This window comes from Leuciscus leuciscus (genome assembly GCF_965113295.1).
Source record: "Leuciscus leuciscus genome assembly, chromosome: 5".
In the NCBI taxonomy this organism is placed as follows: domain Eukaryota; kingdom Metazoa; phylum Chordata; class Actinopteri; order Cypriniformes; family Leuciscidae; genus Leuciscus; species Leuciscus leuciscus.
In genome coordinates this window covers 2780190-2796920 of record NC_138729.1, presented here as the reverse complement: position 1 = coordinate 2796920, position 16731 = coordinate 2780190, and the positions used below count along the sequence as shown (strand labels likewise).

The 16731-nt window shown below is 36.2% G+C and overlaps 1 protein-coding gene across 1 annotated transcript in view; it reads right to left on the bottom strand.

The window, feature by feature from the left end:
* astn2 (astrotactin 2) overlaps positions 1-16731 on the bottom strand; it is a 481074-nt gene that overhangs the window by 275366 nt on the left and 188977 nt on the right. Inside the window, exon 4 of the mRNA XM_082170500.1 lies at positions 2689-2838. Within this exon, the coding sequence (XP_082026626.1) occupies positions 2689-2838 (150 nt within the window). The remainder of the gene's footprint in view (positions 1-2688; positions 2839-16731) is intronic.

Sequence of the window (16731 nt, the reverse complement as noted above, 5' to 3'; positions counted from 1 at the left end):
AAATTGTGGCTGAGCGCTGAGGCTAATGGGAAGGGATGTTTTTAAGCTCTGACCTGATTGGGCGTCAGTGGCGTGTTGTGAATTCATGAAATGATGAGGCGAAGTCTGTTCCGGGTTTGTTTGTTTTTTAAAGTTCAATGCATATTTATGTTTTAATTTTGTGTTTACACGGTGTTAATGGAACTGAACATACTTAACGGAAATGGGAAATTGTGAAATTACAAGTTTTTGGACATCATGGTCATAATCACATACTTAATTACACAATAATATACACATATGTATTTAAGTCCTACTTAAGTGGGTCAAAAATACTCTACATCTCAGTTGATTTAATTTACCACAAATGCAAACTAATACATTTTCCTTTATTTTTTATTTATTTTTTTTAGTGTCCAAAAACATTATATTCAGTTCACACTTATATTCCTTTATCTCTGTAATAAGTGGGACTACCCTTTTTAACGAATGGCAAAGTGTACTTATTTTTTCACAAGATCAAACTTAAAGTCTGTCAGCAACGGCTCATATTAAATACTTTGTATTTGTATTATGATATATTAACACCATTTACATTATACTATCAATACTATAATATTTGTTTAGTTTAGGGTCCAATTCTCTCTATTAACTAATTGCTTATTAGCATGTATATTCATAGGATATTGGTTGTATATTAGTACATATAAAGCACATATTAATGCCTTATTCTGCATGACCATATTCTACATCGAAAACCCAAACTTAACAACGACCTTACTAACTATTAATAAGCAGAAATTAGGAGTTTATTGAGGCACAAGACATAGTTAATAGATATAATGAGAATTGGACCCTACACTAAAGTGTGACCATAATTTACATTAAAATGCTATTAATTACAACAAAATCAAGATAAAAAGCATGTTTTGTTTTCTACTTTTCTGACCTCGAGTCACCAGATACTCATCAATATGTGTGTCATGACGGTCGATGGACAGAGAGGCGGAGGTCCATTCACACAGTTCATTCACAGATCAAGCTAATTTTGGTTTTAACATGTGGTTTACTTGGTAATTAGTTTGTCCATTTCCACTAGATTGGCTCATTGAGGCTGATTTGCAGACTGTTGTGGAATCTGCAAGGGTAATGAGCCAGTGTCAGTGTGATGGAGGCCATCTCACCTGTGTTTCCGTGTGTGTTTCCTCATTCACATTCACAGCACACACTGCTCTCTCTGAAACATTCACTGCTGGACAGTGTCGATTCAGAAAAATAACCCAGTACAGCTCCACATATGGAATAATCGTCAGAAAATGCCATTTGTTTGGAATGGAACCGTTTAGAAAAATTGCACTCTAAAAAATGCTGGGTTGTTTCAAACCATGTTTGGGTCAAAAATGGACCCAGCAATTATTATAATTTTTTTTCAGAGTATAGGTTATATTTATAATTTATATATAATTTAAAGATGGTCAAACTTAAAACTTAAAGCCTTTATAATGTGTATATAAAAAACACTAGTCAAAAGTTTTAGATCGGTAATATTTTTTAATAAGTATCTTCTGCTCACCAAGGCTGCATTTATTTGATAAAAAATACAAACAAAAACAGTCATATTGTGAAATATTATTACAATTTAAAACAGCTGTTTTCTATGTGAATATATAGTTAAGTGTCAGTGTCACATGATCCTTCAGAAATCATTCTAATATGATGATTTGATGCTCAAGAAACATTTATGATTATTATCAATGTTTTTAAAAATTTTATTTCATGATGCTATGATGAATAGAAAGTTCAAAAGAACAGCATTAATCTGAAATCTAAAGCTTTTGTAACATTAAACTCTACCGTTCAAAAGTTTGGGGTCAGTAAGAATTTTCATGTTATTTTTTGGGGAAATAAATAAAAATAAATCAATACTTTTATTCATCAAGGATGAGTTAAACTGATCAAAAGTTACAGTAAAGACATTTATAATGTTAGAACATATTCTATTTTAAATGAATGCTGTTCTATTGAACTTTCTATTCATCAAAGAATTTTGAAAATAAAATGTACACTGTTTTCAACACTGATAATAATAATGAATGTTTTTTGAGCATCAAATCATCATATTAGAATGATTTCTGAAGGATCATGTGACACTGAAGACTGGAGTAATGATGCTGAAAATTCAGCTTTCATCTGAGGAATAAATTACATTTTAAAATATAATAAAATAGAAAAAAAGTCCTTTTAAATTGTCATAATATTTCACAATATTGTGAAATATTTTTTTGTTTTTTTTATCAAATAAATGCAGCCATGGTGAGCAGAAGATACTTCTTTTAAAAACATAAAAAAATCTTACCGATCTAAAACTTTTGACCAGTAGTGTGTATTTTGGACTTGTGTTCACCACAGACCTCATTTCAGGCATTTAATCAAAAACCCATTGACTTCAGGACGATGTAACCGGAAGTTGAAAAATAAGAACTTATTTTCAGGTTTTAGGATTCATTCCCACAGCAATTGATTATTTCTTGGATGACAAGCTTTGATTCTTAAGTGGCAACCTCATCCTTCCCTTCCTAGTACACTAGGTTTGGGAACAGATCTAACAGCGATCCGTCAATGAAACACATGAGAGAAATCTATTAGGTCATGAGCAACCACAAGAAGAGCTTTGGTTTGTGTGTGTCATTGGGTCAGTGCATTGCAAACCTCTGGTGTGAGTTTGTCCTCTCTTCCGGCCAGTGGAGGAGCTGTGTGTGACGTTCTGGAAGTGTGTTATCTCCATAGTGGTGTTGGTCCGGAAACTCTCTTTAAATCTCTGCATCAGTGCCTCTACACTCTCTTGATCGGGGTCCATCGCTGAAACAAACACACACACACACACACACACACACACACACACACACACACACACACACACACACACACAAGGCTGTGAGACACACACCTCTGCTGAAAGGCGTTAGAGGGCAGCGCATGATTTACTACATGCTGAAAATGCTGTAGTCATGGTTATCTATTCCTGTGTATAAAAAAAAAGAAAAAAAAAAGAGAAGATAAATGAATGTAAAGGGCGAGAGATGATTTACTCAGTAAACGGTTTGTCCTTAAAAGAGAATGAGGACATATGAGTTATGCACAATCTCCAGAACTTCATTTATCCTGTCTTTAACACACTCTCCTTCCCTGTCCCACTGTCTTATCTCTCCACATCACCTCGTTGCTCTCCTCATGAACAAGGCACACTTTGATGCATTTTGGAACGAAGGCTAAAAAAGATGTGGAATCTGAAAAAGTGCAGGTCATGAGCGGAGACTATTCCCTCTTCAGCAGTTTGTAAAAGTTTTGTTCTCGCCATGAGAGTAAAAGTCATAGTGTACTATAATAATCCTCCTGAAGATTCAAAGTTCAGCTGTGACAATCCTTGAAAAATGTCCAAAACGTCCAAAATTACAGTGGCAGTGAATTAATAACTGGTCAATAGTATGTGGACAGCCTTGGCCGCGTTTGCTAACCCTTTAATTTCAAAACCAAGGCCACTGAGATGCTATAACATCCAGTGGATGTCGGAACATGGATAAAGGGATTTGTTCCCATTCGGATGCAGAAGCATCAATGAGGTTTTTAGTGTAAGTGCACTTAAGTGTGTTAAGGAACATAGTCATGAAAGTCTACTCTCTTTAAGTGCAGAAGTGGCCTTTTATTTCATTAATATTATATTATCTGCAAGTACAGTTCTTTAAAAAATATTCTTTTAAGATTGGAAGTACACTACGAGTGCACATTCACGACAACCGAGTGTGTTTCTTTTTCCCTGCGACTGTTCCTCGACACACCCCATTCCACTAAAAGTGTACAGATTGCAAGCTTTATTTTGTAACACTTCTAAATTTTGTAATTTTTAAACAGTTAAACACATAGATCAAAAGGGGGTGTCCACATACTCTAGGATGCAAACCTTTATTTTGCATTATTTCAGGTTCAGGGAGTCACGCTATTAAGGTCATGCTATTACTCTTACAATTCGACTAGAACCATGTGACGTTACAGGCCAAATGCAGAGTAACTTCATTTGTATTGACTTGCCAAAAAACACGAAAATTCCACACAGATGGAGCGCATCCAGCAACCTTCACATGTGTGTGTTGTAGTTTATGTAGGGTCACTGTGAGATTTGAGTAAACGTCTTGGGCTCCCCGTTTGGAAATCAAGAGCACTTCCAGACGGGGGGCCAAAGGAAAGATGGGCAAGGGTGGTGCGATGCTCACAGCCTGCAATGTTAGTATTATATTTCCTACTGGCAGTAAAACAGACTCTCTCAGGGGACACCGCTGACCCATCTGAACATGTTCTGGCCCATTTGCACCACAGCAGAGGCATAATATATAAAAATAAACTGCCCTCTTATTGTCTGCGCCAGGAGTGGGAGGAGGTGAAACAGAGAGATGGAGTGGGATGAGATGCCTCAAATAGTCGCAAACAATTTATCTCCCACCTCCATTACAAAGACCCATCGCTACTCCCATCGGCCGGTGCTGCATCACAACTTCAATTAACTTGAGATATGTAGAGGGCCGCTCTCTCGGCACAGGCGTAATGGCTCTGGACAGGGGCGATTTCCCCCCGTACCGTGAGGCTTTATGGCGAAGGCCCCCTGACGGAGAAGTTCGCAGATGGATGAAGCCGTGGTCCCTATAGTGAGCGACTGGTTATTTATTTTGCTGGGTTTCACTGGTGTGTGCCATTCTGTCTAATTACCAGCTGCTTGTTTAATCTAAGTGTCACACTCATGTGTGGATTCTGTTCACAAGACACACGATCAGTGTGGAAAACAATCGTATCACTGCATTTACAGAATAAGTCATCTGGAGTTTTTTCTTTTGTTTGAGTTTGGAACAAGCCAGACAAAGATATAAAGGTGAGTATCTGCAAACGTAAAGTTGCAGTCACATTTAATTATGTCTGGCGAATTTGCCATTTAATTACAAAAGAAATCTATGTAATCAGGAATTTTGTAGACACACACATATACATTACATAATTACACACATGCATATGTTTTATTCATATATATATATATATATATATATATATATAGTAACATTTTTAAGTAGTTGTTCCAGACTTTAAGTATGCCAATTTATAGTGTGCCAAAAATACATTTAGCTATACTCAAGTACATATGAATAAATTGTGCTTAAGGGTGTATTCACACCAGGAAAGTCCGATAGTTCACTTGCTTTGGTCCGGACCAAATAAAATGTTTGTTTTTTTGGTTTGGTACGGTTCACTTTCACACTGCTCTTTTTGCAAGTGAACCAAAATTTGTAAACAAAACCACACGTGTGCTAAGGTCGTCCATTCATTGGACAAAGGATTCTCAAGTAGGGAAATCAGGAAGTGCAAAAAAAAGGCTCCGCATGGAGATATTTCGTACTGCAATATTTGTTATTTTACTGATTTTGTGTTATGCTCTACAAACGCAATATGAATAAACTAATGAGTATCATATGATACAATGTCATCATTCTATACGATGTTGTATATTGGATTGAGAAGACGACAATGTCACGTGCTGCAAGACGGTTCCGGCAAGCATTTATGCGCGATTAGACTAAAGAGAACGCTCTGTATGTTGGGTCTCGGTTCGATTGTTTGGTCCGCACCCGAGTTCGATTGCTGTATTCACACCTGCCCAAAAGGTCAATCGAACCAAACAAGGCAGGTGTGAATACACCCTAAGTCTTCTATTTTTTCACTAAGGTTATATATATATATATATATATATATATATATATATATATATATATATATATATATATATATATATATATCACATTTCAACAGCCTGTTCTGTCCCTGTGTTCCCTAGTTATTTTCCTTGGTTGTTAATTAGTTTTACGCACCTGTTTTCTGTTCAGTTGATTACCCTTCCTGTGTGTTTAAGCCCTCAGTTTTCTTTTATTCAGTTATTTATGTAGTCGTGATGTAAAGTCTGATTCATTCCTACAAGCCAGTTCTTTCGGCAAGTTCGTTTCAATGAACCGGTTCAAAAACCCATTCATCGGTTCCTTACATCATCAAGCAATGATGGCACTATACGCATTTATCTTCTAACACCTCAGTGTCATGTTATATCAGTGAAACATTCAAATAAAGCAATTTGAGTCAATGCATATTGAAACATTCAAATAAAAAGTTATTTGTGTGAACGCATATTGCTGATAATTGCCTTACATTCACTTAAGTTAATGGTGTTTATGGTCACAGTTTCATTCACGGATCCTTCATGTCGGACACCAGTATTGTAGCCGACATCTTGGATGATTCGTTCAAGAACTGAACATTACTATTATGGAGTTGTTTTGCTGTTTCCTGAGTTTCTCATTGATCCTCTTGATCTTGTGAATTTATTATTAAATACTTTTACATTTGGTTTGTTCTCCTCTTCTTCTTGCTCTCATTTCACCCTACATGACTGATAAACAGTATACAGAAAATCTCAAAGGCTTGATTGCTTGTATCGTAAAAAAAAAAAAAGCAAACCACATACAGTAGCAACTCTAATATGCTTAATGAGGCTATAAGGCATGAAAATATTAAGATATTATAAATATTGACATCATGATTTTTTTTGTAAAGCTGCTTTGAATCAATGTGGCTTGTGAAAAGAGATATATAAATACATTTTACTTGACTTGAAATCTTCTGGACATGGCCAGGGTCCCTCCTTCAGTGTCTAATGGGATGTTTTCACATGTTTTATTGTTCATCAAGCAAAAGTCAGAAATATCTCAAAAAGTTGTACAGTATCATTGATGTTCAACGCACAAAAAGTGTGGAATGAGTTACTCATAGAAGTGGTATCAAGGATGCTGATCGAGGAACATGGCTATAGGATAAATGATGTCACCATGGCTGATAATACAGTGATTATAAATGGAAAATGCCTCTTTCTAAATATTCTGAAAGCACAAACACAATAGCAGCAGTTCTGCTGTGAACTGCATGTGTTCTTTTATCTGTGCAGCGCAGTCGTAGACTTCGAGTCTGTGGAACCACAACAAAGACAACTGAAGACAAAACGCCTTAATTCAATTTGAACGTGCTCTGTCAGAGTCGATCCTGCTGCACTCTCATTAGACTAATCTCTCACTGAGGCCTACAACACTATTGCACACATGATCATTTCTCTAAATCAATTTAAAATCATTTCTTATGTATTTGGCAATCCAAAAGAGGGTAACAGCCTCTTTCCATTGACCAGGGAAAAGCAGAACATGACAAAATATTTATAATAAAAAATGCAAAGACCATATCTACATGGCTTTTGAAGATTCGTGTTGATGCTCTTGGGAGATTTAAGCTGTGAATTACAGATTAAAAGCAACAGTCAGACTCCAGAAGTATAAAAAATACCATTCATTTTCTCCATAGAGCAATACACTTTCAACCAAACACCTTCGATACACACCAATCATAAACTCTGTGAAATAAACAGTGATGTTTCTGAACTACTTACAATGATTCTGATTTCAAGAGATCCACCATTCCCACAGAAATGCAAAATGCGGCAACTGTCCATTCACATTAAGCATTGCAGATGACATAAGACGTTCTCCTTACTCTCTCAAACTCCTTCTGTATTTATGCAATACCACATGATCAATCGTCCCATTCTGAATATCAGCACAGTTACGATTTGGCCACTCAGTTTAGATTAATTTATGTTTTATTCCACTATCATTTCAGTATTCAATATTTAAATCAATTCATATTCAATTGCTTTAGTCTGTGCTTATAGACGAGGTGGAGAGAAGTTACTGCATATATAGTACGGTGAAAACGACAAATCTTAAGAAATACCATTGGTGCTTTTCCACTGCATGGTACGGCTCAGCTCGGTTTGCTCTTCCAGTGCAGTTTAATACCACTTCAAAGTGACTGGGATTATAGACTGATTGGTATAGTCTCTACTGCCGTGACATCATCGTAAACGCGACAAACAAACGCACAACACATGAGCAATTGAGCATATCGATGGAATGATGTTCTTGATTCCCGGCATGTGGATGTTTTTCACTGCAGGACGAAGAAGTTTGTTTCTAGCGGGTTTAGTGTCTCGTGTTGCAAATCCAATGATGCTTGTAGCAACGATTCTCTCTGAACAATCAGTGAACTGCAGTGTTTACAAGTCACATTTTAGTGTCGGTACGGCTCGCTCGGAACCTCAATCGAGGTTGAACTATTTTAGTGAGCCGTACCATGCAGTGGAAAAGCGCCTTATGAAACTGATTTTTGGTCATGCCACCAAAAACTAATTCTATAGTAAGTTTTACTGCCAGTTTTAAATGCAGTGAAGTCCAAAGAATTATAATGACCATTTTGTAGTACCGTACTGGGGTGTGTTTCCCGTACAACGACTCGCTGCTTCACTACTATAGTATGATGCATTGTTTAATAAATTAACTAGCGAGTCACGACTGTTTACCGAAACTGTATTGTCGTAAAGTGGTAGTTGAACCACGTTGGTTAATGATCTCACGCAGGTGGTGGAGAAATAACTACTTTTAATGAATCTGTTTGAGATCAGATTAACTCTAGATGTTTTGCTATAAATTATGAACATGGCATCTGAGGACAATTTCTCTCAGTTTTTTTGCTTTATTTCCAGATTCAATCATAGTCTCGTTCTTACACACTAGAGCTCGTTCACACATGCGCACTCTTCAGAAACTACGCTTTAAATCTCTCAACCAACTAAAAGACGTAAGTGACATTTGCATGTATTCTAAATAAAAGATATAGATTGTACTGAATGTCAGCTTGCTTATTTGACTCAAGATAAAGATTTATTGAGTCCACATGTCATGCAAACGAGAAACTCTGCTTCTAACCACAGGTCGAGATCTGTCGATACACACACACAACTCTGAGATGATGTTTGTGAATGTTCATTAGAATGATGGTTTTGCAAAACACAGACTCGTTGAACTGCTATATAATGACGGAACTTGGGACCATAGTTGGCAAACAATGCTTTTGGGAAACACACCCCTGATCGATGCTCCTTAAAAAAAATATTTAAAAAACTCAAAAAAACATGATGAATTATTATTATTTTTTTTGTAAATATGACTCAGCATATACATCATATAGTCCGTATAAGTGTATTAATAATTTTTCCCCATGGTCTAATGTTAAAAAAACGAACAAATGTTGCAATAGATTGTAATTTCGGATTACAAAAGTCCTACTCGTAGAATCTAAATTCGTAAAAAATCCCAATACATATCAATTCGGCACCCAAGTGTCGAGAGATAAGTGTATCGTTACATCCCTACAAAATATGCAATGCCATTTGCAATGCAGCATGGGATTAGGAGTTTATTCATTCATGCACTTTTTTTAATTACACACACACGCACACACACAAACACACACACACACACACACACACACACACACACACACACACACACACACACACACACACACAAATGATGTAGGATTTCATCTAAAACAACTCATCACGGAAATGTCACAGATAACAAGAAAAAAACTTTTTTTTGTGACAAATGAAGTAGAAAGACACTTTAAAAGAATGGTCCAGAACACTAATAGTTCTTGAAGAGTAACTAGGTAACACTTGAGTAATTATTGATGAATTTTATGACCATGTTCAGAGTAAAACGTGTGGAAACATGTTAATATTGTGATTAGTAAATCATTGGTAATTCTCTATAATTTGTCATTGTTTATTATTGGTTCTTAGTGAGGCTAATCTCATTCAGTAATTAATGATTCCCTAATAAGGAACTATCTCAGTGCTAAATTTGCTATTTCGGACATCACTAGTTAATCTTGTTTCTATAATGGTAGTAACTGAAGTGTTAATGTAGCATTACTCTTTTGTCATGCAATGCTTCCAGCTTAGTTACCTAATAATGACAGACCATATAAGTGTAGCCAAAATGCTTTTAGAACCAAAGCATTGAGAAAGGTGATGGTCAGAGAGCAAAGTGTGGTAAAGGTGCGGTAATGCTCAGTATTCCCTGTCGTGTATTTGACTGTGCTCATGGCTAATCCAGCCACAGCTAACCAAACAAATCGAGACTGAGCCGGATCCACTTAAGACCCGACCTGCCATGACTGAGAAGTACAGGTTAACTGCTCCATGCATATTTCATGTCCGCGGCCCGTGTTTGTTCTGTCGGGAGTTGGAGATGAAATCTTTAAGAGTCTGCGCTCCTCAGACGCCCATCGCTCATCCCTGATGGTTTGCTGTGTGTCCGTCTTGTTCGTGCTGTGACAGTTTATTGATTGGGTGCTTATAAATGCAATCAATTGCCTTTCCAGGGCCATCCCATCATTTGTTTAAATGGGATTTGGGGGTTTAGTTGGCTGTTGTTCTAAATGTCCACTCGCGAAATCATTCACGACAGCCAAGATAGGACAATTTGTTCAGCCAACTCAATTCTTACTGACCGCACTAGACGTGGATCAATAATACATACAACTTTTGTTGTACCGCACAGAAACAACATTGATGTTGAAAATGACAAAATATTCGCAGAGCCAATAACCAGGTCAGCGTGTAAACAGAATCTGGCGCTTGTGTCCCAGTTCAGTGAGTAACCTGAAGAAATCCTCCCTAATGATTTACTCTTTAACTGTGCATTTTTAGAGACACTCGAAGTCTGAACTGGGTCGTCCGGCACCCCGTGACTGTCTGGACTCCTCTGTGATATTGATCACACATCACGACTGGCACAAACCGAGACAAAATCACTGCTACACCCTGCTTGAGGCTGGAATACACTACATGATTTATACCCCGATTTACAGCCGACACAACTTGCCGAAAGTCAGAGCCAGTGTGCAGATTGTAACGGTCACCAGATGGAGTGCCCTTGAGAGCCACCAGAGGGCACTCCACACCAGACTATTATCACTCCCTCACAAACTACATTTCCCATAACTCACTGCCCGGACTGATCATCACTGATTGCATTCACCTGTGTCTCATTGCCCTGTTAGTCTCAGCCTATTTATACCATGTTCACTCATTCACTCACTGCAAAGTTTTGTATGTTGTTGCACTGCATTTCTGAGCGTTTTCCCTGGTTTCATGTCTCTTGGTTTTTGGTTTTTTTTTTTGCCTGTTCCGTGGATTACTCTTTTGCCTCTGACCCCTGCCTGGTTTGTTTGTTTGTTTGTTTGTTTGTTTGTTTGTTTGTTTGTTTGTTTGTTTGGAAGGCCTACCTGTGTTTTGACCTATTGCCTATATATTGGATTACGTGTCTGGATTGGCCCTTAATTAAAGCTGCATTAGGATCTCAACCTTCGTGTTTCGGAGCAGTTCGTAACACAGATGTTGAACAGTCGGAGTTAACAGATTTCACAGAAAATCATGCAGTGTGTGATGGGTACAGACTCTGATTTTGTGTCAGAAGTTGCACAGGCACTGGGATTTGTCGTGTCACACCGCATCCAGTGTAGACAGAATCACTGATTATAATGGGTTTTTATTTGCTTTTGTCGCATCACGTTGCACCAGTCATTCGTTTAACTAACGTGAACTAACAATAAACAATACATTTGTTACAGAACAGTTTCATTGTTTCAAAAATAGAACCATTCATTGTTAGTTGATGGTACACTGTAAAAAAAAAATAACTGTAAAATTTACAGTAACTTACTGGCAACATTTAGCCAGTAAGTTACTGTGAATACTTTTTACAGTAAAGGTACCATACTTCCATTTACAGTATTTTGTGTATTCACTGTAAAATCAAAAACAATTAAACACTGTGATTTTAGTTGTATTTACAGTATTGATTGTTTTACTGTAGAATAAATATTAATTAAATACTGTGATGTCAATTGCATTTACAGTGTTGGTTTATTTACTGTACAAATAAAACCAGTTAAGCACTGTTTTTTAAATGTATTGTATATGGCAATACACATACAGTGCTATTAACAGTAGGTAACAGTTAATCACTGTAAATTCAGTTTCTCACTGTTCAATTTAAATACTCTATCACTGTAATTTAATATTAACCATCATTAATATAATCACCTATATTCTAAAATATTTTAATTAACTGCAGACAACAAGAAAATTGTTAACAGTTAACATGACTATACAGGTACAACATATGTAAGTGATAATGGATGACACGCCATTAGACTATCCAAAGTTAACGCACGTTCTAGGTTGTAATGGAACGCGCAGCGGAGTGGACGTTCAACCCAGAAGTGAAGTGAACATTTTGCTGTTTGCTGATGACGTGACTGACCGTTGAAGTCTCTTGATCCTCATTGGATACATTTATGAAGCCCATTTCCGCCAGTGAAAAAAAAGAAAAAAAGATAAAACTTAGGTTGTAAAATGTAAAATAAAATAAAATAAAAAAGAGAAAATACAGTAGTTTACTATTTACAGTACTATAGTGGCTATATTGTGATTTTTTTTACAGTAATGCTTTGACTACTGTGATTTCAGCTGTAATGCTTAGACTACTGTGATTTTGTCATGTGGACAAGGTTTTAATGTAAACTTTACAATATCCTACTGTAAAAATCATTTACAGTAACGTTACTGTGAAATCTAAAGTAACTAACTGTAGATTTCACAGCCATTTTTTACAGTGTAGCTCAGGTTAATTAAATAACATTAATATTAATATTAATTGATAATGTTTTAGTAAATGTTGAAATGAAAGGGATAGTTCACCAATTTTTTATTTTTTTTATTCTGTCATTAATTACTCACCCTCATGTCGTTCCAAACAGATTTATTTATGTCCCTCCAATGAAAGCCTCAGATGCTTTAAAATGATCATAAAGGGATCGTAAAATAAACCTCTATGAATCGGATAGTTTAATCCAAAAATAAAGGCCTAAATGCAATCTGTTCATGATATAAAGCGACCGTGTCTCTTCAGAAGGCTTGGATTAAACCCCTCAATTCATATGAATTTATTTTATGAATATTTTGAAGCGTCAGGGTTTTGAGTGAATAGACTTTCAATGGAGAGACAGAAATCTCTCAGATTTCATTAAAAATATCTTCATTTGTTCTTTGAAAATGAAGGAAAGTGTTACAAGTTTGGAACGACACGATTGTGAGTTAATGATGACAGAATTTTAATTTTGGGATGAATAACCCTTTAATACCAACTGATAAGCATGCTTATTGTTAGTTCCTATTAACAGATGTAAATGTAGCTATCTAATGTCAACAAATACTTTTTGTAAACTTATGCATAAAGAACCTACATGAAAAGCACAAGAATGGTTGAGGTGTTGATCTTTTAAATAATTAACTTATGTTTACAAAGTAAAAGCTGGAATGCACTACACAACTTTTTTAAATCTAAACAGATGTTTAACTTTATTGTAGTCATCATACACTTGCCGACTCTGTGGAGGATTACAGATTTAATCTGACCATCGTACCTTAATGCAATGCCTAACGCTACTAATTCAACCTTTTTGTAAAGTGTCACCATATACAAAAACCAAATGAGTGTTGAAATACACGGAAGTCTTTAAAAAGACTGAGTGAAATTAACAGCAAGAGCATCAAACCACGGACTCCTTCATCTTCTTAACTGCTGCCACCGGGAAATGAAGAAAGATGCATGCGTGGGTTTGAGAAAGAGATCTCTCAAGAAGATGAACAACTTAATATCAGAAGTGCGAGCATGCCTGCTTTTTATCTAAGACAAGATACATATTTTATCTGCCCTACCTAGAGCCTGAAACAGCAGGAGTTCAGGAACACGTGGAATAAAGGTTCGAGAAAAGCTGAATGTTCAGCATCATTACTCCAGTCTTCAGTGTCACATGATCCTTCAGAAATCATTCTAATATGATGATTTGATGCTCAAGAAACATTTGATTATTATCAATGTTGAAAACAGTTGAGCTGCATCACATTTTTTTTTTTTTGGGGGGATTCTCAACATTTAAAAGAAAAGCATTTATTTATATAAAAAAGAAACGTCACTTTTGATCAATTTAATGCATTTTTTATGTATTTGTTTATTGAAATCTCACTTATTTGAACATTTTCTGTCAAAACATCCATTATATCAGTCAGTAAGGGTTTTACACGCCTTGATTTAGTTTGTTTTGGACCCCTGTCGTGCTGTCGAAGATGACATTTTTAAAAGCGATTATTTGAAGATTGTCCAGGAAGCGTGGAGTAATGTGAAAATTCGCACCTGTCACCTTTCCCTTAAAATTATTTCTGCGATAAACACCTGTGAATTATTTCTGTGTTCACAGATAAACACAACAGTGATTTGCATGATTTTGAAGAGTGACCGTAACCAAAGCAAATCCATTCGTCGTCATCTGAAGCCCTGCGCCCTTTGTTTCTCCTTCGCTCTCATCTTATCTCCTCTCCTCTCTTATCAGCAGCGACAGTGGGTTAACAGTGTCTTTAGGAATTGGACACAGCCAATAGTAGTGTGTCGAGGTCTGGAGCTTGATCTCAGCGGAGTGATGCCAGCAAACCCTTCAGATAATCCACCAAACCCACTAGGGGCGCATGCTGTTTGTTCCAGCTTAAGCGTTGTGTACACTATGTGTCTATTACATGGGTCCCGTGTGACACAGGAGAATGAGATAGAGGAATGCCAATTACCCGCTTGACTACTCGCTGAGCACTAAGACATAAGAAGCGACGGTCAACCATAATTCAGAAAGAAACGGCGTCAGGGTCAAAGTCAGTTACAATCTGGAGAATCACTCGTCTGGCTGTCTGTGTGCAGCAGATGCTCATAAGAGCACGAGAGCTGTGATAAAGAGAAGAGCGGACTGACACGCGAGCTATAAACGCCTCTCCTGAGGGATCGTCGACGGATGGTGACAGACGTGGAGACGCTAGAGGCGGATCTGTGTCCAAATGTCCCATAATCTGGCCAGATTGACAGTTCATGGTGGTTCAGCCGTTGTCATGAATGTTCGTGTTTGCTGTGAAAACATCTTAAACACTGCAGGTTCAAATCGAATTAGACGTTTCATCAGAGCACTTGATAAAGGATATGTCTTTAAGTAAATTTTATGCAAAAGCTGAACACCGCAGAAATACGTTTCTTCCTCAGTATTTTTGCCTTGTGTGTTGAGAAGCAGAAGTGCATGATGTATAAGACTTTGTTTCAGAGAATATGTGCAAATACGATCGTTTTAAGCTTAAAGTCGGCATGCAATGGAAGTCGCGCTAGTCTTTTCTTCCGTATTGTGCCGTATATCCGAGTGAAACGCTTCAGGAACAAGAACACATGTAGGGCGGGGCTTGATTTTGTCTGTGGGGAACTGATTGGCTGGTTGGATGGTTGTGGTTTGCTATTGGCTGATCTCATGTGATTGACAGGTTGCCCCGCCCACATCATCAGAGAAGAGAAGAGATGCTGCAAGAGGGAGTTATTCTGATTCAAGATTACCAGGAACATGAATTTAAAACAATAATAATGATGTGCACCCATGAATAATTTATAATAAATGTGGCAATATTCCACACAAAAAAAAAGAAAAAAAAAAAGAAAGAAGAATTTGGATTTCATGGTGACTTTAAACCTCATTAAGCTCTGTTAGATTTGTACTTAAGACCAAAACATTGCCAATGGGGAGAAAAAAAAAATATATATTACACAGTTTTATGTTTCAAGCTAATTTATCTTTTTTTAATGCTATATAGGCTTAGAAAATGATATAACAATGATTAGATTAATTAAATGATGCATTTCTCAGTATGTGTTTTGGATGCTGTTGTGCTGGTGAGCCACCAGGCTTTTTAACTAGATTAACTAGTCAGACTAAACTGGTCCACCAGATAGACCAATATAATTATAATATGTAATTTTATTGGAGAACATGGCCCGGTTAAACCATCATAAAACCAGCGCTAACCAGCATAAACCAGTCTTGACCAGTATAGGGATGTGTACTAATAATACCTTTAAAATAATTAACAAATTCTACAAAATAATAACAATAATACATTTAGCTGCAAGCAGCGATGGCGGTATGTATTTGTATTTATTGAAACTATTTGAAACTGTATGTGGCAAATCCTTCTGCCAGCTGGTGGACTTATGAAGTGACTCACAACAGCCATGTGACCAAATCTGATCAAATCTCATCAAAATCAGCCAATATGTGAACACTGTATGTGAGACTCATTCTGTTTCCCAGTTTCCTGTTTAATCCCTCACCATGGCAACACAGTTTAAAATACCAGGAATCTGTTTGCAAGCATAGTGAGTGTTTAACAAAAATCCCGGTTCACAAATCGAAAGTGACAGACTTCCTGTTGACTGTCAGTGCTAAAGCTGTCTGTGCTGATGATGAAAACAATGTGTACTGTGTTCTATTGTTAACTAAAACCTTAAAAACTTTATTATTTGTAATTGAATAAACAGATGAGAAAAAAAAATATATATATAAACAATATATAAACAAAATAAGTAAATACTGTAAAAGTAAATAAATAAAAAAATAAAAAATTAAAATTATTAATTAAAATTATTAAAATTATTATTAATGAATAATTTTTAAATAATAATAATTATTATTATTATTATATTATTATTATTATTTTATATGAATTATTAATATTAATTATTAATTTTATATATATATATACACACACACACACACATATTTATTTATTTATTTATTTATTTACTTATATTTAGACTTATTTTGTTTCAGCTAGTTGCCAAGGAAACATTT